This window comes from Trachemys scripta, chromosome 2, assembly GCF_013100865.1.
Source record: "Trachemys scripta elegans isolate TJP31775 chromosome 2, CAS_Tse_1.0, whole genome shotgun sequence".
Classification (NCBI taxonomy): Eukaryota; Metazoa; Chordata; order Testudines; family Emydidae; genus Trachemys; species Trachemys scripta.
Genome location: NC_048299.1, coordinates 21,172,799 through 21,195,847, shown reverse-complemented (window position 1 = coordinate 21,195,847; position 23,049 = coordinate 21,172,799). Strand labels below are relative to the sequence as shown.

The following is a 23,049-nucleotide window of genomic DNA, read 5'->3' as shown; positions in this document are numbered from 1 at the left end:
AAAGTCCAGAGAAAAGTAACAAAAATGATTAAAAAAACATGACCTATGAGGAAAGATTAAAAAATTGGGTTTGTTTAGTCTGGAGAAGAGAAGATTGAGGGTGGACATAGCAGTTTTCAATTACATAAAAGGTTATTACAAGGAGGGGGTGAACATTGTTCTTCTTAACCTCTGAGGATAGGAGAAGAAGCAATGGGCTTAAATTGCAGCAAGGGAGGTTTAGATTGGACATTAGGAAAAACTTCCTAAGCTAGAGATGTTATGGAATCTCCAACAGTGGAGGTTTTTAAGAACAGGCTGACAAACACCTTTCAGGAATGGTCTAGTTATTACTTAGTCCTGCTTTGAGAGCAGGGGACTGGACTACATGACTTATTGAGGTCCCTTCCAGTCCTACATTTCTATGGTTCTGTGTCCCCCAGAGGCAGCCCAGGGACAGGGTTGCCCATGCCCCCCCTCCATAGGTGGTCCTCGGCTCTGTGGAAGGAGGGGTTTCCCATACCTCCCATGGTGGCCCAGGGCTGTGGGGAGAGGTAGTTGCCCATGCCCCCCATAGGTGGCCCAGAGCTGTGCGGGGAGCGGGTTGCCCATGTCCCCCATAGGTGGCCCAGAGCTGTGGGGGGAGGTAGTTGCCCATGCTCCCCGTAGGTGGCCCAGAGGGCTGTGGGGTGAGCCGGTTGCCATAGGAGGCAGGTGCCTTGCCCCTCCTAGGGAAGGAAAGGAAGCGGCGGCCGGAGGGCAGAGGCGGGGAGGGAAGGCGGGAAGCCAGCCAGAGCCTAGAGGAGGAGCCGCCCGGAGCAGCAGCAGCGGGGCAGGCAGGTGGTGTCAGTCTGGGCTGGAAGTTGGCCGCGCAGGAGCAGCCGGACGGGACCCGGGGAGTGACTGGCTGAGAGGCAGCAGCCGGGGCAGGTGCCGGCCGGCTGCCCACGTGTGCGGGCGGCTCTCCCGCGGACCCTATGTGTGTGGCCCGGGAGCGCTCTCCCGCTGTGCTGCTTCGCGGGGCGCCCTCGGGATGCGGAATCTGCTGCTCCTTCTCTTCGCCGCCTGCTGCAGCGTGGGGCCGGTAAGTCCGCCGCTCGCCTCCGCCTCCCCCGGGGGCCCTGGGCTCCTGGCTGCGGGGAGAGGTGCCCGGTTCAGAGGCAAAGGGAGGCTGCCGCAGCCGGGCACCCCGGCGGGGCGCTGCTGCCGCGGGGCAGGAGCGAGCCCTCGCCCCGCAATCCCCGTGCTGAGAGTCAGCCCGCAGCGCGTGTCCCCGGGGGGCTCCGGCCGCGCGGTGTGCGCCAGGCGGCGACTTTCACGTGCGGTGCAAGTCCTTTGTGACCCGCGCGGGCGACCCCAGGCTCTGCCCGGGACAGAGCGGGGGGTCTCGTAACCCCCTGACTTGCGGAGAACACGCGCCTGGGTTCAGCTGGAAAGGAGCAGGCGTGGGGCGTGGTTGGTTCGTGCAGTGAAGGCGCTCGCCCGCTTGTACAGGATCGAGCGGTGTAAGCCCAGTGTGAACGCGGTGATTATAGAGCGGGTTGTGCCCATCCCAGCCAGGTGCACCGCGGGGCAGGCGCTACAGCAGCCCTTTGCTTGGGTGTCGCTTGGAAATGCCCAAGCTATTCACGGAGAAAGAAATGACTCAACCCTCTCAGTAGTTAAATTAAACAGACCTGGGTCCCGATTCTGCTCCCACTTAACTCCAGAGAAGGAGACTCGAGCTCTTAGCGAACATGTGGAGTGGGGCCAAATGTATCATCGGGCTGATGCTGCATTAATTACACCGCTGGAGTATTTACTCGCCAAGGTCATTCACTCGACGTTAAGGCTAGCCTTTTATCTTTAACATGTCGCTTTGTGCACATCAAGGGAGAGAAGGCAGTGAGTGACATTTGGGATTTAGGTGCTGCAATATCTAGCACACTGGGGTAGTGAAAACCCTTAATCTGAACGCTCTTCCCCTTGTGGGTTTCAATAAACCTCAGAGCCAAAGTCTGCTCTCATTTGCACCGAAGTAAATCCAGAATAATGTAATTTATTTAAACGGAGTTATCCTTTATTTACACTAATATAATGAGAGCCTAATTTGGCTCTTTATATTATTTGTATATATTTGTCTTTTCTTTTTTTAACTGATTCAAACGAAAACGGGAAACCGTCCCAGCAGAGGTTTGAGATGTTCTTAGAGTATTGTCAGAGGAGAGTTTGGAAGTGGTTATTATTTATGGCTAAAGAGTTTTACTCACTAGAGTGTTTGATTAGGGTAAAAATGATGTTGTTTAACTAACTTCTATACTGTGCATGTAATAATAATGACACTAAAAATCCTTATGAAATTAGTTGCTGTAAAACCTTCCTTGTTTTAATTGAATCTAAAATTATGTTGTTTATTGATTATTTTATTAACTAGTTCATGGCTCAAATGGAGACACACAAAAGCATCTAACAACAGAACAGTTACCTTCTCTGCATTGTAAATTTAAAAACACAGGCTATTGTGCACCAAACTTGGTAAGCCATACTTGGTAAATGCAAAATGGCTGCCAGAAGCAAATTTTTGTGGTAAAATGATTGTATCTCAGGTGCCGGAAAAATTGATTTATTAATGGGAATGCTGACAGACACTAAACTATAGCAGTCCAGCTAAGTGTGTATGACAGCACAGGTCTATATTGACTACTTATGTAAACTATTCTTGGGTAGAACAGTGGGAAAGAGAGCCTAAAAGACCAATCAGCAGTAATGTACAGGATTGGGCCCTAAACTTTTAAACTCTGATAAAGTACATCTGAATTAAACTGGTTCCTGTATTAGAAAATGGATGTTGTTATATGCAGTGGGCATTTGAAAAAGAAGTATTGCATTAGTTGTAGTCTTTGGGTACTACAGAATTGTATTTTCTCAAAGGAGTAACCATCTTTATTAAATCTCAGTTTGCGCAATCCTTTCAATCCTGTGATTGAAGTTGTTTTTTCACAAGTTTCTTTGCCAAAATGTTTACAGTATGATTTACACTCTGCATTGGTGGTTCTCCAGTAAATTGTTATTTGTAATTCACACTAGCACTAATAATAAATAATAATGAGTAGGAGGCATATTGCAGATTACTGAATTTTTGCAGATTGGCAGATCAAGACATTATAAAACAGGATAACACATCACAAAATATACTTCATTTATTTTGACAGTTTCTTGGCTACTGGGGCACGGACTATATCTTCCTATTGGTTTATACATCACCTAGTACATTAGGGCCCTAATCCGGATTGGGCATTTGAGTGCTACTAAAATACAGATAATTAGTAATAATAAAATAATAATACTTGCAGGTTTTTATTATTATTATTTTATTTATTACACTTAGAAACCCTAACCTATATCAGGGCTCCATTGTGCTTGGCACTGTGCAAATACAGAGTAAGAGACAGTGCCTGCTCTGAAGAGCTTATGATTTTAATAGACAGTATAGAGGAAAGGTGGGAGAAAGGAAGTAACATTTCCATTTTACAAATGGGAAACTGAGGCTAATACAATCCTAGGATGCATCAGGCAAGGTATTTCCAGTAGAGACAGGTAAGTATTAGTACCATTATACAAGGTACTGGTGAGACCTCATCTGGAATCCCGTGTGCAATTCCGGTCTCCCATGTTTAAGACAGATGAATTCAAACCAGAACAGGTGCAGAGAAGGACTACTAGGATGATCAGGAAAACCTATGCAAAGAGACTCAAAGACCTTTGCTAGTTTAGCCTAACCAAAAGAAGTTGAGGGGAGATATGCTTGCTTTCTATAAATATATCAGAGGGATAAATATCGGGGAATAGGAGCAGTTATTTAAATTAAGCACCAATGTAGACACAAGAACAAATGGATGTAAACTTATTGACGGTCAGTTTATCTTGAAATTAGATAAATGTTTCTAACCATCAGAGGAGTGAAGTTCTGGAACAGCCAGTAATCGGTGCAAAAAACCTAACTGTCTTTAAGACTGAGCTTGATACGTTTATGGTGGGGATGGTATGATGAGACTGCCTACAATGGCATGTAGCCGATCTGCGACTGCTAGCAGCAAATATCTCCAGTGACCGGTGATGGGACTCTAGATGGGGAAGGCTCTGATTTACTACAGAGAATTCTTTCCTAGGTGCCTGGCGGGTGGGTCTTGTCCACATGCTCAGGGTCTAACTGATCGCCATATTTGGGGTTGGGAAGGCATTTTCCACCAGGTCAAATTGGCAGAGACACCGGGGGTTTTTCGCCTTCCTCTGCAGCCTGGGGCACAGGCACTTGCAGGTTTAAACAGGTGTAGCTAGTGGATTCTCTGTAACTTGAAGTCTTTAAATCATGATTTGAGGACTCAGGTAACTCAGCCAGAGGTTAGGGGTCTATTCCAGGAATGGGTGGGTGAGGTTCTGTGGCCTGCAATGTGCAGGAGGTCAGACTAGATCAGGGGTCCCCAACGCGGTATCTATGTGCGCACGCCTACTGGCTGCCGGACAAGCAACTGTCGAAATGCCGCCGAGAAGCAGCAACGTCAAGAAGTGTTGCCGCCGAAATGCCACTGATTTTCAGCGGCATTTTGGCGGCAAGGCCTCTTGATGATGCTACTTCTCGGCGGCATTTCGGCGGCTGCTTGTCTGGCAGCCACGGTCCTCAGCAGCTAGTCGTCCGGCGCCCGCCACACGAAAAGGTTGGAGACCTCTGGACTAGATGATCATGGTGGTCCCTTCTGGCCTTAAAGGGTATGTCTACGCAGCAATGTAAGCCCAGGCTTGAGCCTGGGCTCAAGCCTAACCCCCCTTGTGTCCACATACCAATTGTGTTAACTTGGGGCTCAGACCTAGGGTCCAAGATCCTGCAGGGCTGAAGGGTTCGAGCCCATGTTAGACTGGGACCTTGAGTTTGAGCCCGATTGCTTTCCTGTATGCACACAGCCCAGGCTTGATTTGGGTTCAGGAAGTCCTCCAGATGTATCCAAGTTCCTTGGGGGAATTTCCTTAGTCCTCTCTAAGTGGACAATCTGTGGTACAATACGTTGCACACTATTGCAAACAGAAGCCACACCTCCCTTTACAAAGGCAGCCGCTCAGGTCAGCATTAACCCATTGTCTGCTAGCACACTACCAGAGAGTCTGCAGGATTTTCAATGGAGACCAATCAGAAGATGATTTTTGTAAAGACAGCTGCTTCCTGGTCACAAGAGCACAGCTCTTACATCCACCCAGGCATTCCTGCACACTCAGCCCCAGGGAGGGCAGGGCGGGCCTGGGAGCAAGGGCCAGAGAGTGGAGCAGGAACTAAGCAGCTGCCTTGCAGGGAGGGGGAGCGGCAGAGCTACCGGCTCAGCATGGCTGGGGGAGGATGACCCCCAGGACCCTGGCTCCTCCCTCTCCATGCAGGGCAGTCACTTGGTCCCCGCTCCACTTTCCCTTCCCCCCTGCTCACCACGGGGCTGTGTGTGCAGAGGTGCCCTGGCAATATGCACTGTGAGGGTGGTGAGTGCGAACCAACCCCAAAACTTCCGCACAGCCTCCGGGGGATCCTTTATCCCTGCCTCCCATGGTGCAGGAGGGGCAGGGATAAGAGATTCCCGAGGATGCTGGAGCACACTGCACCCCAACCCTGGGGGATGCACTTCACTGCTCTGAGCCAGAAGCAGGCAGGCTGGGGTGTGTCTCTGTTTTTCTTCTGAAACCTACATTTTATGTCAAACTTCAAAACAGACAAAAATAAATAGATAAAAAAACAACCAAACAAAACCACCTTCACTGAACATCCCATTATAAATAATTAAGAATCGCAGTTTCATTTTAATAGTTTGACAGCCATGGAGACTGATATCCTAATTATCCTCAGAATAGGTGCACATGGGAATGAGAGTTTTCCCACAGTGCAACATATTCATAGAGTTAGAGTGTCAACACTGGGGGGAGGAAGGCACTCTGGGATAGGGTTACTTTGAGTCGGGTCTTTGCACTGCAGTGTGGATGCCAGAGCTCTAGGTTCCAGTATGGGTCAGAAAATCCTTAACCTAGGGTTAAAATGCAGTGTAGATGCTCAAGCCCAGGATTTCTTGACATGGGTCAGCTGACTCGAATCCCACTAATCCTAGGCTTACATTGCTGTGTAGACAAGGTCTATGAGGTGCTCAGAGAACAAGGGTCAAGTTTTCAGAAGTGCTTAACACTCATGAACTTCCACTGTGATGCTATGGCCAGATTGTATAGAATATCCAGTGCTCTGACTCCTGAAAATCTGGTCTTAATTGACTTGCCCAAGGTCAAACAGGAAATCTGCAGCACAACCAAGACTTGAACCTAGATCTCCTGATCCACGCCACTGCCTTAAACCCAAGCCCATCCTGCCTCTCACTTATTTATAATATTTCATAGTATACTAACTGATGTTCTAATATTATGCAAAAGTAATGGTGTTTTGTAAATTAGACCTCATTACAGGACACTATTATTAAATCTTTGCTGACAAGGGGAGAGAGAGACCATCACTGTGTGTGTGAATTACAAAATGTGCACATGATTGAACAGTTCAGCAAAGTCTTACTGCCTTATAATTTTGTTTCATTTGCTTAATCTTGCTGCTGTATTCCTAAAGACTAAAATGTATTATTTATTATAAATGTATTATAAATATTTTCTGTTTCTGTCCTTACCCCCTCAACTCTGCCAACATTTCCACCCTTACTCTCGTGCTTGTCAATGTATTGCACAGTCACCTGATCCGTGCAGACTCCTGTGCATCGTGTGAGCTTCTTGAGTTCATTCCTCCAGTTCTCCTACTGTGCTGCCTGCCATGAATCTCATTGACTTGAATAAAAAAATCTCTATTTGTTGTTCCCCTTCGTCTAGCCTCTGTCTACCTAACAGTCTGTGCTCATGAGCAGGGACCCTCCCTTCTTGACTGTCTTGAAAGTGCCTGGCGTATTGTGGGCAGTACTATAAGCAAAGGATGAATAATGATAACAACACAGCTCTGTTTTAAACTGAGTTTCCCACTGCATACTACTTGCTTAAATCAAAGAATCGGTAATGAAGTATTGTGACCCCCAGAAGGTAATGGTCACACTATGACAAAGAAAAGCAAATGTTATTACATTAAAGATGGTGCAGTTTGATTGCTTGACACACATACTGATACAAATTCAGCTTTTCTAAACTGAAGCAGTTTTCTTTAAAAAATCAAAAATGTACTTGTCACCCCATTAAGGATGTTATATTGGAGTACAGATTGACACACTGTCTTTCTGTAGGGCGGGGGGAAAGTTTCTCAGAAGAACGTTGGTAAATACACTATGTTGTCAAGGACTCTTTTTTGTAAATGGCAATGTTGGTTTTGGAATGCTTCAGAAAGGAGCTGAGTAGGACTTCTATTTATGGAAGAGCATTATATTAATGTTTCATTTTGAAAAGCTAAAATGCATAAACTTTGAGAAAGGACTGTCCCTAGCACACTCTTAAGGGCTTAAAATAATGAATACAAATTGTGAATTCTGTGATTGGTAGTTGCATCCATTATGGAACATTTTAATTAAAATGCTTTAAGACCTAGGCCTGTTTGTTCATTTTAAACAGGTGAATGGCATCCACCCAGAATGCAGATTTCAGCTGGAGATTCATGAGGAGGAAATAAGATGTATGGAACTTCTAAACAGTGTCAAAACAGTGGTGTTTAACGGTAAGAAAAAGATGTGCTGCAATGCACAGACAGCTTGTAAAGAAAAAATCCCTATTCATCAGCACTGTTGAACTTCTTTGATAGGTAAAATTACATTTTCAGAATTTATTTGTGCTGTGACTGTACTTTTTATGAATTGGATAATTCATGCTGACTTCGTATTGAAAATAAAAACTAAGGATGAGAGACCTAATTAACGTTCTGATGCACACGGCAATTCAGATACAGGATTGAATTCATCTTTGATGTATCTCCATTGAAATCTATGGAGTTATGCCCCGGGGGAACTTGGACCTCACAGTTTTATTAAAAGAAACACCTCCCCTCCCAATTTTCTGGATACAATAATGTTTAAAATATACACATCCAGCTTACTGTACCTAGGTGGAGGAGAGAGGAGAAAGAAAGTAACCTATAATTAGATTTCGTGAGAAGGAGACCAGTTCCATTTTTTTTTTTTTTTCCAGTTTTAAGCTTTTAGGGGATTTTCTCTGCAGTTGTAATGTGAGTGGAAGGTAAGATGATCAGAAAACAAATAAAAATGTATGACATTTTCCTTGCAAGTAGGGGCCTCTGACAAGGTCACCAGTTCACAGAGCAAACATACTTTTCAGTATGAAGGTAAGAAATGTACCCTGGCATTTTCAGTGTGAAAACAATAAATAATCTAGTGATGCAAAGGAAAAGCAGATTGTAGCATTAAAGTACCTAGAATGGAAGTCCTGAGTAAGAACTTTGTTTAAAAAACAACAACAATTTATTATCATTTGTAGGTAAGGTGTTTCCCAGCTGGAAGAATATGTTTATTATATTTATATTTTCATTACAATTATTAGTGTTATATTTGTATAAGCCCTATGGCTAGAAGCTCCAGAGGGGAAAGAGTTCTCTACTCCTTCTATTGATGAAAAGGGCAAAGTGCTGCCATAAAAACCTCTTTTTTTGCACAGACCCCTATACACCCTTTGGGATGCTTGAGATGAACTTGGGAGTTTAGAGGACAATGGGTTCCAGGGAGGCTCTGAGAGGGAAAACCACTGTTACCTTGTGGTAAAAAGTTCATTTCTAGAGCTGGCTAGGAATTTTGCAGTTTCCACAAAATCAAAATTTTTCATGGGGAAATTTTTTTATTTTCAGTTGAGAGAATTGAAATTAAATATTCTGAATTGAAATATTTCATTTTTTTATCTGGCACAATGCATTTCATTTTGAATCAGTTCAACAAAACATGAAACTGCATTTCCCTATCAGCACATGGCCTTGTGGAATTGTAGTTCAGGCCCCAATTCCCTCTTACGGGCTGGGCTTCCTCGAGGACTACATCTCCCATAATGGAATGGGGATTTCCCTCTGATTGAGCCATGTGGTGCATAATGAGTTTCTTCTCCCCTGTGCAATCTCTTTGGGATTCAACGCCGCAAAACTTGCCAAACTGCCAGGTGTCAGCAACGTCCCTTTACTATGACCCCTATTTCATGATCCCCTGGAGGTCTCTTAGATTTCAGTGTGTGACTCCTAGAGTATATATTCAAATATGCATTTGCCTGCACTAACACAGTCAAAAGCAGTCTATTTTTCTATCATTTCTCCTTTTGATTAATCTGGCTCAGGCATTAGAAGAAGTGCAGTTTTAATAACAGTGACTGTCATAGACATTGATATCTATTCCAAGAAAATTCCCACTGAAATCATTCATCTACTCCTAGATTCTGTATTCATAGTGAAATTGTTTTATGGAAATAAGTGTTAAAGGAAGTAGCTATTTAAAAATCCCAACTTAGTTAACTTCCAAATCCAGTTGTGCTGTTCACTGTTGCTGGGCTGGTCCAAGGAGGAGATCCCTGCTGTGAATTTCAGCTGCCTTTGGCTTTTGGAGAGGAAGTGCTAATGTGATGCTTTGACCAGGGCCGGCTCCAGGCACCAGCTTCTCAAGCAGGTGCTTGGGGCGGCCGCTTGGGAGAGGGGCGGCAGGTCCAGGTATTCGGCGGCAATTCGGTGGACGGTCCCTCACTCCGGCTCGGAGTGAAGGACCTCCTGCCGAATTGCCCCTGCAGATTGCGATCGCGGCCGTGGCTTTTTTTTTTTTTTTTTTTTGGTTTTGGCTGCTTGGGGCGGCCAAAACCCTGGAGCCGGCCCTGGCTTTGACTTTTCTGAGGGGTTTCCTTTCAACAGGTTGTTCAAGCCCTCCTACCATTTTACGGTGGTGGTTTCTCAAAAGGAATCTGCATGCTTCTCCTCACGCCTTGCAAGGAAGCAGTACTTCTGACAGTACTGATTCAGTGCAGTGGGGCAGAGGGGACCCAGCGGTGGAAGATGGGCTTGCACATGTAATTAAGTGCTAGGCTGGAGAATACATCCAGGGGAATGAATCCAGTTTATGGGGTGTATGTTTTGACACCCTTGGATAATTTATGTCTACAACTGATGTTAAAGGTAACTTCTACCAAGAAACTGGCCAAATGGCACCCCTAGGCTAATAATACTCACTTGCATATCCAGAAATATTTGTTATGTGTGTGTCCTTGATGCACCAATAAACTGTCTCTGTTCATGAACAAAATATCCTAGTTTAAGGAATCTTCTATACTCAGACATACACACCCTTCACATTTGTGTTACGCTCTGATGCACTCCAAAACAGCAATCCCAAAACACCAGGAAATTGAATCAACGTAGGTTGTCAATCAAAATATGTAATAACCACGAACCAGTTATGTTTTGTTCATACTGTTGCTGACTTAACAGTCCAAATGGCAGGCATATAGCAGCAGGTCTTGAGTAACTACACACCCCCAACCAGTGCTTAGCTGGAGCCAGTTCACACCGGTTTACGCGAACCAGTTGTAAAATTTTGAAGCAGCTTTAGAACCGGTTGTTAAAAATTGTTATGAAAACAAATGTTATAAAATGATCTTAAAACTGAATAATCTTAATCTTATAAAACGGTGTAGAAAATAATACGGTGTACAAAATAAACTTCAAATGCAAAGAGACGCGAAATTCTAGCAGTTAGAGAGCCGTTTCTACAACAGATAAGTCAAGATTTATGTTGGTATGCGCGTGCGTGTCTAATTTCATTGTAGGCTGCGACTCGGTCGCATCCAAGTTCGTGCTGACGCAAGACAAACGTCTAGTTTACTCTTTTATTAACAGGGGTCGCACTTGCCTTGTTCGTGCACTTGCTCAACAGTTTTCTATACAATTCAACACAACCAGTGAGTCATAGTCAGTCTGTTTGTTTCTAGTAAATTGCATGTGATATTTTGGTGTGTAAGACTAACTGGACTGTTGTTCGAAGATTAAAGTTTTCTATTCAATATTATTTACCCTTCATAGTGAAATGCCAGAAAAGCATTAGTGATTGGTTTTCCAATAAAATGACAAAATTACTAGTCAGTAATTCTAGTAGTGAAAATAATTATTTAAATACTGAAAATGCCGATGACAATAATTTTGGTGATGAAAATATCTTAAATGTTGAATCATCTGAAAATGTGTCCGCAATAGAAGAGGATTTACATGATTGTGAAAATTTAGTACCCAATTGTTGGACTTCCGAGCAGGCACAATATTTTTTAAAGAAATATAATGGCTTGATAATTGAAGACAAAAAGCTTGGCTGTTCCCACTGTGCAAATACGTCACATTTGGGGGGTCCTTGGAGGAAAATCTTTACACATTTCTTTGGAATGGCAAAAGTGTACTATTAAAGCATCTGGAACTGATAAAAAAGTTCAGCAAGCTTCATTAAGAAAAAAAATGAAGGAACATTTCAAATCAAGCTCTCATTTGAGAGTTATAAATATTTTAAATGAATCTAAAAAAGAACCTCTCACTACAGTGATTGATAAACTTACTGAAAAAAATATTGCAATAACCAGCAAAATTTTCAACATAGTTTACAGCTTAGTAAAAAGAAAATGACCAATGTCAGATGTGGAGGATGAAGTAGAGATACAAATTAAGAATGAAACCGATTTAGGGAACTGCCTACATTCTCGATTTTCAGCCATCAGAATCGTAAAGCATATTGTTGAATTAATAAGAAAACATATTTTTAGTAAAATCATCTAAAACAATTCAAAGATTTGTATTATTATTGATGAAACTTCTACAATTTCAGGTAAAACTGTGCTTGTAATTACAAGATTCTTCACCAACAATTTTTCTCAATTTAGTGGAATTAGATTTGACAAAAGCAGAAAATATTTATAATACTTTGAGAAATATGTTAACTGATACAGGATTTGACACAGAATATTTAAAGAAAAATGTAATCGGATTTTGTTCTGATGGCGTGAGCACCATGCTTGGACATAAATCTGGAGTTGCTACAAGACTGATTCAAGATTTTCCAAACGTTATAATTTGGCATTGTTTGAATCACTGGCTACAACTGGCCTTAGATGATGCTATAAATGATATCAATGAAATAAGCCATTTCAAGATTTTTTTGGACAAGATTTATGCAATTTTTCATCAGTCAAATAAAAGTCAGTTTGAACTTAAACAAGTTTCTGAAGAACTATATATTGAAATCATCAAAATAGGCCATGTTTTTGGTCCACGATGGGCTTCTTGTAGCCTTAGAGCTGTCAAAGCGGTCTGGAGAGCTTATCCAACTCTTTATATTTATTTTTCCAAAAATAAGAAATTTTCTGGCATGGAAAAAAGATTGAAAAACAAACAATTTTTAAAAGACTTAGTATTAATGATTGACATTTTGGATGAACTTGCATTATTATCAAATGCACTGCAAGCGAGACAGTTGAGTTTAACAAAGGCAGATAAGCTAATCAAACGAACGATTGATTTTTTTCATACAATTAAAAGAGTTTTTGGTATACACGAAAATAAAATTAATGAAATGATAGAAAGTGATGCTTTTAAATGCATAGAGTTTGAAGATAATGTAAGGTTTAAATCACTGCCACGAGACAAAGTAATAGAGTATATTATTGAAAAAATGAAGGCAAGATTATTAAACAAAAATCACATTAAATATAAAGAAGATAATTTAGGTCATTCTAGTAATACACCTAAAATAGTTGAATTATTCAATGTTATGGATCTCACTTCATGGAATATTGAAGAAGTCAGGTTACCTTGGAAATCAGGAGAAGAAAAAGTGCACGAATTAAATAAATTCATAAAATTTGTAGTCAATTTAAATGATTTTCGTGATTATGTAGAGAATAACATTCAATCAAAAAATCTTCCTGATCCGGAAACCATAAGGAAAGCAAAGCAAATTATGAACACAATTGCAATTAGTTCTGCAGAAGAAGAAAGAGCTTTTTTTTGTTGATGAATATTATTTGTAGTGATAAAAGGGTGAATTTAACAATTAAACATATCTCAAGCTTTATGACCATCAATTTGTTGGGAAAACCACTAAGTTCCTGGAACCCAATACCATATGTTAAATCATGGATGAGAAGTCATCGATCCACATTAGATACCAGAGTTTGTGGATCCAACAGCAAAGATTATGGAGAAGATCAAGAAGCCATTTGGAAAATTACTACCTAATTAGTAATAAATAATGTACTTAAATATTCTTTAAAATACACCGATATAACGCAACCTGATATAACACGAATTCGGATATAACGCGGTAAAGCAGCACTCCGGGGGGCGGGGCTGCACACTCCGGTGGATCAAAGCAAGTTCGATATAATGCAGTTTCACCTATAATGTGGTAAGATTTTTTGGCTCCCAAGGACAGCGTTATATCGGGGTAGAGGTGTATTGTTTGTTGCATTGTATACTTCAACATGCATATATTACACTTTTTATTTTTAATAACTTAAGTAGTTCACATGTAATATTTTAAAATACAAGAATAGGCATTTCATTCTTAAATATTATCATTTGCTTACTCATACATCTCTTCTTTATATTTTCTTCTTTTCAAATGTATTTTAAATTTGTTTAATAAAGCAATACTTTGTTTCTATTGTAATAAACATGTACAAATGTTTTTTATTTTTGTTATTGTCAAGTATGACTCCCAATGACACAATGCATTGCCACTTCTTATCGAGAAAGGTACAAAAAATACATACTGTGAAACATCCCTTAAATCAGAACTTTTTATAGGGAACTGGTTGTTAAGATTTTGGCAGCTCATCACTGCCCCCTACGCTATGTGCACGCACGCACACAAATTGGTACACTTTGTTTAAGAAGCAGGAACCAAGAAACAAACAGGAACAGGAAGCAATAAGCAGGAAGGCAACATACACACACCAATCATTGCAATTTACTTAACTGATAAGAACACTGTATTCAAATGGTTTTAATTAGAGATGGCTTTGTTAAAATAAGAACTGCCTGAAACCTTTGCCCTAAACTTGAATCAAACTTCTAAAGTTTATTTAAATAAAATAAATTAATACAAAACATTTCTCTTATTTTGAACAGGAGGGCTGGCTACATGGTCCTTGCTTCATCTTTCTGACTGACCTTGGTATCTGCTGCCTGTCACACCAAGGCCATAATAATGTTATGCCATTGACTGGCAAGGTGGGTGAGGTAAGATCTTTTATTGGACCAACTTCTGTTGGTGAGAGAAACAAGCTGGTCCAATAAAAAATATTACCTCACCCACCTTGTCTCTAATATCCTGGGACTGACATGGCTCCAACAACACTGCATATCCCCATTGACTAAAATTTAGTCAGCAATGGAGGAACTCACTCCCACTTGGGGAATAAAAACTCACTGAGCCTGCACTACTGAAATCAGTGGGAATTTTTCCACTGACATAAATGGGCATAGGATTGAGCCCCGAGTCCCTGAGCACAGTTCTCCAGAATCTGATTGCCATACATGGTGATGAGATTGGTTAGGGTAGGCCTCCATTCCCTTTGGGAAAGGCAACCTCTCCTTTTGCCCGGAAGTGTATCAGCAGTGAGAGGGAGAAGAAATATAGATTCATGATTATTTTTTTTTGGTAGGTCAGAAAGACCATTACAGTTGTCTAGTCTGACCGCCTGCACAACACTGGCCATACATAGCACCTGCCAGTAATTTCTGCGTTATACCCATAATCTTTGGTTGTGGAGTCCAGGAAGATCCTGTGGTCTTCGTGGGTCAACAAATCAATATTGTGAACCATGTCCTCTGTTAGTTGAACACTGTATAAATACTACCTTTGAACAAATCCACAGTTTATGCTAACAACATGAATCCTGTGCAGGCCTGTCAACAGAAATTCCGGGCCCCCGGACCAGGGCCGTCCCTAGGGTGGAAGTGACAAATTCATCACTTCTGGGATTGCGCCCCCTTCTCCTCCCCTCCCCTGTTGGCAGGCCTGATTCTGTGTTCCACTTAGACCAAACAGACTATTTACAAAATATCCTATCACCTATTGCCCACTTATTTGACCTCATACAAAAATCCAAGGGGAAAAAACCTATACCAAATAAAAAATTACTTTTTAAAAATCTTAAAACAAGCCAGTGGCAAATTGCTATTGTTGCTGTAGGTTTGACATTTCACACAGTTCTAAAGCAATAGATCCATATCTGTGCACCTTTAATTAACCTTGTAAAAGAGAAATCTTTGACCTTGACAGTCATTCTGTTAGAGCTAGGTTAGAAAAGTTAAAAGTATTAGATAATTAGGCTGTGTATCATAGTTTTCTGTACAAAAAAAAAAAAAAAAGATAAAGATTTAGTTATTTAAAAACAAACAAACCTGAATTCTGAATTTCTCTTTGATTTTGGACTTTGTGGCTAGACACTTTTAAATCAATAGTTTCAGATGTTGCTTCCCAAATGTGTTTTGTGAAACCCATATGCCAGTTAAAATTTTTAATCTTTTGATGTGGCATCTAATCGCCAGGAAGGTGTCTAGAGTGGAAAGATAGAAAACAGCTTTGGTAGGAATTTTCACAGAGAACTTTTACGAACATTTCAAAGAGAAATTTCAAAGTGCAGTGGGTAATAGAAAAACAAAAGAACAAGCAAAAAGATGCTCTAACTTATTCATAGATTTTAAGACCAGAAGAACCATTGTGATCATCTTATTTGACTTCCCACATAACACTGGACATATAATTGTACCAGAGCTAATAACTAGAGCATATCTTTTAGAAAGTATCGAAGATACTGATTTGAAGATTTCTAAAAAAAAAAACAGGAGTACTTGTGGCACCTTAGAGACTAACAAATTTATTAGAGCATAAGCTTTCGTGGACTACAGCCCACTTCTTCGGATGCATATAGAGTGAAACATATATTGAGGAAATATATATACACACACACAGAGAGCATGAACAGGTGGGAGTTGTTGGTTAGACAACTCCCACCTGTTCATGCTCTCTGTATGTGTGTATATATATATTTCCTCAATATATGTTTCACTCTATATGCATCCGAAGAAGTGGGCTGTAGTCCACGAAAGCTTATGCTCTAATAAATTTGTTAGTCTCTAGGGTGCCATAAGTACTCCTGTTCTTTTTGCGGATACAGACTAACACGGCTGCTACTCTGAAACCTGAAGATTTCTAGTGATAGAGACTCCACCACATCCTTTGGCATATTGTTAAAATGATTAATTTATCTAAATGAAAACTATCATTTTGATTATTTATTTGCATTATAAAATATAGTTTTAATTGCCCATCCTATACTCTGGACAAATATGCCATGGGTTAAACCACACAAAATCAGGGCCATTTAGCCTGGGCCTCAAGCTCAAAGTGGGCCTCAAATTTAGAAACTTGTTAATTTTTTGGCATTTGATAAGTTTCGCAACTTGTTTTTATGCACATCCCTATCAGACCAAAATGTGACACACTCTCTCAGCTTAGAGCTGCAAATTTAAGCAAACAAGAGATGTGATTTGGTAAAAGACATAATTTTTTTGTTAACTGATATAGATTTTGTCATATTAAAGAGTTAAAAACGTTCATAAATATTAATAAAAATATATCGGTTCTGATGGCACAAGATTAGACCGTGATGAACATGTCATCTCAGATCAGCTGATTATATAAACAAAGCACTACTAGTGGTTGGTGCTGGATCAAGTGAGTGTTTGAAAGGTAGATAATTCTTACAATTTAGTGTCTTTATAGTTTTACGTCTAGTTGACTAAGGAATTATTTATGTGTGAGAATACCATATAAAGATAATAATGAGGCAGCTAAAAGAGGTGACTGGTTGTTTGGTTTAGCCCTAGCTTGGTATCTTGGCCATCATCATAAGCTTTCATAGTCTATAGGCCCAGATTCAAGGTGAAAATTTGTGAGGATGATCTTGTACAGTGAGTTTCGTGAGGACACATGTTTGAAATTTTTGGACATTATCCCTCTGTCTGTATCCGTGTCTGTGTTTACTATATATATGTCATCCCTTTGTCTTCAGCTCAGCCTGTTATATTATACTTTGCATGCTTGAGTTTTGATTCAGTGATCAGGATAATAACCTGACTGATTGTGTATTTTATGTTCTTAATTAGTATTCCTTTGTTTGAAGTCTTTTCAGCATTTGTGTACATGTTTACAGTAGAAGATTTCAAGTGTAGATAAGCTACTTATTTACAGCAGAATATTTCAAGTGTGGATAGGCTGCAGATGGACCAGCTAGATCACTATGAAGAGGAGATTTGAAAGTGGTGCAAGCAAGAGATAGCGAAAGTAACTGAGTGAAGCAGCAGCTAAGAGCTCAAAGCCAATAACTTCATTTCTCAAACCACTGGAAAACACACCTTACCCAACAAACAATGCTACAGATAATGAAAACTCCGCAATTGCAACAAGTGATATTTCAATGCCAATACCTGAACATGAGGTTAGTATTCAAGAAGGAGATGTGCCAACAGTAATGGGGGGAGGCATAGCTCAGTGGTTTGAGCATTGGCCTGCTAAACCCAGGGTTGTGAGTTCAATCCTTGAGGGGGCCACTTAGGGATCTGGGGCAAAATCAGTACTTGGTCTTGCTAGTGAAGGCAGAGGGCTGGACTCAATGACCCAAGGTCCCTTCCAGTTCTAGGAGATGGGATATCTCCATTAATTTTTTAAACAGATGCAGCAGAAGATCCTGTGTATGATCAAGAAACTCAGCAGCAACAGGAAGATGTAGATCTTACGCAGCAAGAGCAAGTCATGAGTACTACAGGTTTGACTGTGACTGACATTGGAATTATTGACAAGAGCAATGCTGCCCAAATGCAATCTTTTCTTCAAATTAGTTGTTTTGAAATTCCAAGTAACATTCCATGAAATGCTGATAATCCCTACTCGTCTGCTGACAAAAACTCTTCCAAATGAGCTATGTGGGTCATTCATACAAATAACAATTCTTGATGTAATTTGAAATGCCAAATATTTTTCAAAAACAACAAGGAGTCTGGTGGCACCTTAAAGACTAACAGATTTATTTGGGCATAAGCTTTCATGGGTAAAAACCTCACTTTTAAGCTTATGCCCAAATAAATCTGTTAGTCTTTAAGGTGCCACCAGACTCCTTGTTATTTTTGTAGATACAGACTAACGCAACTACCCCCTGATACTTGACACCATGCAAGGCACCAAGTATTTTTCAGTCGTTGATGCCACTCCAGATTGTTCTCACAAGGAACAGACTACTATGGTTATTCGATATGTTAAGATTGTAAGCCGCTCAAACTTTTCAATTGAAGAAAGGTTTATTTTGTTTGATAATTTCACGAGAAAAACTGGAAATGAAATTGCTGCTCGAGTACTAGCAATTCTAGAAGTTTTAAGTTAGATTTTCAAGTCTGCATTGATCAAGCCTAGGACAATGGATCTAATATGGCTGGCAAGTACAAAGGTGTACAAGCAGTTCTGCTTGAGCATAATTCAAACTGTATTTTCTCCAGCTGTGGAAACCACACACTAAACCTTGTTGGTGTTGACTGTGCTGAATCATGCAAGGAGGCAATTACTTACTTTGGAACTGTTCAGCAAATGTACAATCTCTTTAGTAGCCGTCCACAAAGGTGGAAAATCCTGAAGCAATATCTTCCTGTTTCACTGCATGGGATGTCCAAAACTAGATGGTCTGCATGGATTGATGGTGTTCAACCAGTTGCACAGCATTTGAATTCAGTGAAAATGGCTTTAAATGAGCTAGAATCTCTGTCTCACTGCACAGGCTCGAACTGAACTTCAGTCTATTCAGAAGCACATGTCCAAATTTGAATGCATTCTGATGTCATCTTTGTGGATGAAGCTACTTGGTGCGCTGGTGCCTGGAGCCACCCCTGTAAAGAATTATCACCGTTCAACTGTGGGATAAGAACGTTTGAATGGGCTCGCCATGCTCAATATCAACTGGGACATTGCACAAAAGCTAGATTTTTCCTCAATAATTAGTGCATTTGCACAGAAAAAGGCTAAAAAAATTGTTAAATAAAACAATATTCAAATTGTCTCACTCTTTTTTGGTGCCTTATTTTGTTTTCATGTTTTGTCATTTTTTATTTTTATTATGGCAAGGGTCCTCAAGAGCTGGAAGTGGCCCGGGCCTTTCTAGATCTCTGAGCGGGCCTGCATAAAATAAGCGACAGCCCATACACATAACCACACCAATTCTCATTCCAGTCTTTCCTCAACTGCCTGAGACGAGAGACACAAATGCATAAAACCCAAATAGGCTGCTTCCTTATTGGGCCATGTGTGGGAGGAAATGGATGAATATGGGCAAAATTCACTGAACATCATAAATCTTCATTTTGTAGCCCTGTCAGGTCAGGAAAGTTAACAATGCATGGTACCACCATACTCTTTTTTTTCTCTATCATTTTCTTTAAGAGCTGGGCTCTGAGAGTCTGCTACTTTTTAGAAAGGAAATCCAGGTGCTTGTTGGTTTTGTACAATTTGGTTGTACTTTTTTTTTTTTTTTTTTTAATATTTAAGCACTGTTTGTGGGTCTGAGTATACTTACCTGTTTAGAAAGTTTGTGTCTTTATGAGCTTAATTCACTGCTAGTCTTATTCTGTTTTCCTCCTCATGCTCTGCCCATCATCACGATATGTAATAGCTCTGGTGGGAGCTGTGCATGGTTATTTGAGGGCAGAATAGGACATCAGAAACATGACCCTTTGAAGAGGCTTGTATCTGATTTTGGTGGGAAATGAGGCTTAAATGAAAGGCATCCTGGGAAATTTAGTCTTAAACTGAAAGCTGACCGTTAGAAAATTAGCAGTTGGAAACCTCTTGCATTATCCATTTTTAAGCAGGTTTTTCCACTGATCACATTTCCACTTAAGACTAGATAGCACAATATGGCCCCAGTACTTTCAAAGGGAGCTCTAAGAAAGTGCTCCTCTATAACAGAGCTAGAATTTTCCAGGACTTAATCAGTTGTGGCCTTGACTGCTGAAGGGTGCAGACACCTTTATATCTGGAACAGGGCTTGTGCTATATTTTTATCATATCTTCCTTGTGGTTTTCCTACTTCCAAAGTCCTGTTTTATGCCCTCTTCTTCTGTAATAGTTTACTTCATATATACAGTTCAAACAATAGACTTCTAGGGCATTTTTCACTGGTATCTAAGGTAAAGGTGGTGATATAAGATGGGTGGAATGAAAAGTCCTCTGAAATGCCTTCCTACATTAAGAAAATCTCATGATCAGCCTTGCTCTAAACCTCATATCATAAAGGTCATTAAGAAATAGCAATGATAAGTAAGCAGTTTTAGTAGGGGAAAAAAACAGAATGTGACATCAGCCTGTGGCAATGAAGAAAAGCAGGTCAATAGAATAGAATGCATTACTAGTTATGTTTAAATTATGTTGGGGACACTGGAAAAGGAGGGAGGGGTTTTGACTCTAGCTCCTGTTTCCTTTATAGAACCTAGCGTCATCCTTCTAACTGAGCAACATGTAAATTCTCTCTTTGAGGTGTCAATTCAGAACACACATACTGTAGATGTATATTTAGGGATCATTCAGATCCATGAATCAGATCTTACTTTTTCAAAAAGCATTTCCCATCTGTGGTTATATATTTGTCCCTTCGCTTTTGTTAAGGCTCTTGGTTGTAAGGATCAGACTAAAAAGGTTCAGGACAGCAGGAAATAACTTTGCACCTTTTTGAGCACTGCTCAGTTGTAGGTAAATTCTCATTCTTATTATTTGTTAAGCACCAACTGTGTGCTCTATGCTGAGGTAAGAAATGTTACAGATTGTTACATGATTTACTGACCTTTGCATTAAAATGCCTACCAGAACTATGTCTGTTCTTCTGAGATAGACATTCTGGTGGTATGCACACATCTGATTTGGGAGTTCACTGGTTTATGAACTATATGCATTGTAGTGTTGTTGAAAGGGCCTTCAATATTGATTTTTTTTAGATCAGTAGTAGAGAGTGTGAATGTCTGTGGTTGGAAATACCAGCAATATATAAATCAGTGGTCCCCCCTAACTTTTTCTGTTGCATCCCCCCTTACCCTTAATGGAATCTGTCTGTGGTCCCCCAGAGCCATGGTCAGGAGTCAGGGCCGGGAGCTGGGAGAGGGACTGAAGCCGTGGTTGGGGTTGGGAGCTGGGCCTGGGGGCTGGGGCTGGGGCCATGGCCAGGAGTGGGGCAGCGGCCAGGAGTCAGGGGCCAGAGCTGCACCGGGGGTGGGGCTGGGGCAGAGCAGTGCTGGCCCCATTGCGCCTTCCCAAATGTTCCTGCACACACCCCTATGGGGGTGCACCACTGATGTAGATGATATGCATTGGGGACCACTGATGTAGATGATATGCATCTGTCAGGATAGGTTCATCAATGGCTATTAGCCAGGATGGTCAAGAACACAACCCCATGCTCCAGGGTGTCCCTAAACCTCTGATTGCCAGAAGCTGGGACTAGACACCAGGGGCCGGATCACTTAATAATTGTTCATTCCCTCTGAAGCATCTAGCATTGGTCACTGTCAGTAGAGTGGATACTTGGCTAGATGGACCATTGTTCTGACCCAGTATGGTCTTATGTTCTTATCTCTACATCTCCTGCTGTCCAATCCCAAGAGATGTAGTGATATCCAATATTGCATCCAATTCTAGGACACTATGCTAATTTAAGTGGGCCCTCAACCCAATTAGCCCAACTATCTCAGCTTCTCTCTGCAAGACCATGGCTGGTTATGGTGGCTGCACTCATCCATTTAGTTGAATGTTCTAGTTAGCTTTAGGCAGAGGAGAGAACTGACTTGTCAGTCATTTACTGCTAGTAAAGAGACTAAAATTACCATTACTAGTTTTCTAAATATGCGGTGTTCATGTGTGTTGAGGTTTGGCGTTTGTTATAACACTAGTATTCAGAGAACGTATTTATAAAGAATGTCCAAATTATTGTGATGCCAGATCATAGATGCAAGTCCTAAACTTTATTACAATGGAAAACTGTCTTTTAAACATCTTTAGCATGACTTTCTACTGCTAATGTTCTAGATAAAGTTGAGGGCCATTCATGCATACATTCATCCATTCAGGCATACAAACAAATATTTATAATCCCTAAACAACATTAAAAGTAGGGCTGGTCAGGAAATGAGGACATTGTCCCTGGAAAATGTTCCCATAAACATATTTTTCATTTTTGCTTGACATTTTAATGTTTTCATTTTGGTTTCAATAGTTAAACTTGTTGTAAAAAAAACAGAACAGCCACACGTTGAAAATTTTTGTTTGCCAAAAAATTTTTGTTTAGGAGTTTTGGTTGTCTGATGTAAGATTGAAAAATTTCAAGGTAAGCAGATACTTTTTCTGAAAATTTTAATTTGATCAAAACCCAATAATTGGTCAAAAAATTTCAATAGAATTTTTTTAACAACTCTATTTATTAGACTAAGTCCAAAGATACATTAGAAAAGAAGTATTTTTGGTCAATAAAAGCCAAGTTATATTTAAATTTATTTGTTTTAACCAAGGAAATCTGTTTGTTGTATAGTCTAGCCTTGCAAAATTCTACTTGCAAGGGCTAGTAATTTTTATTAACTAGCAAGTAAATGTTTTTGTTTCATTTAACTCCATTACGTATTGTTGGGCAACCAGATTCTCTCTGGACTAGTAAATATTCAGGACAACTGTGCAAGACTGCTTCAGCCCATTGCAGCCAATATTGCATGGATTGTTCACAGCCTTGCACTCAGTATAGTCATTGTGATGAAATGCATCCCTGTATTCACATCCTACACACTATTGTTATAATCTTTGTACATGGCATGCCTTGTGAGGTATCATTTGAAAACTCATAACTTGTGGATCAGTAATATCATGGTAAAATGCATATAGCAATGTTAATGTGTAAAGATATGAAGTTGAACATAAGCTGAAATCATGACTAAAGTGTGCTTCCCAGATAAGTCTGGGGAGCAGCTAAACCAGTTTCTCAAAGACAAAGGAC

The 23,049-nt window shown here is 40.6% G+C and overlaps 1 protein-coding gene across 1 annotated transcript in view; it reads left to right on the top strand.

Moving 5' to 3' along the window:
• The first annotated feature begins 797 nt into the window (after positions 1–797).
• Positions 798–23,049, top strand: part of VIPR2 (vasoactive intestinal peptide receptor 2) — a 100,683-nt gene continuing 78,431 nt past the window's right edge. The window contains exons 1-2 of the mRNA XM_034760024.1: positions 798–1,063; positions 7,573–7,675. Of these exons, the coding sequence (XP_034615915.1) occupies positions 1,013–1,063; positions 7,573–7,675 (154 nt within the window). The 5' untranslated portion in view covers positions 798–1,012. The remainder of the gene's footprint in view (positions 1,064–7,572; positions 7,676–23,049) is intronic.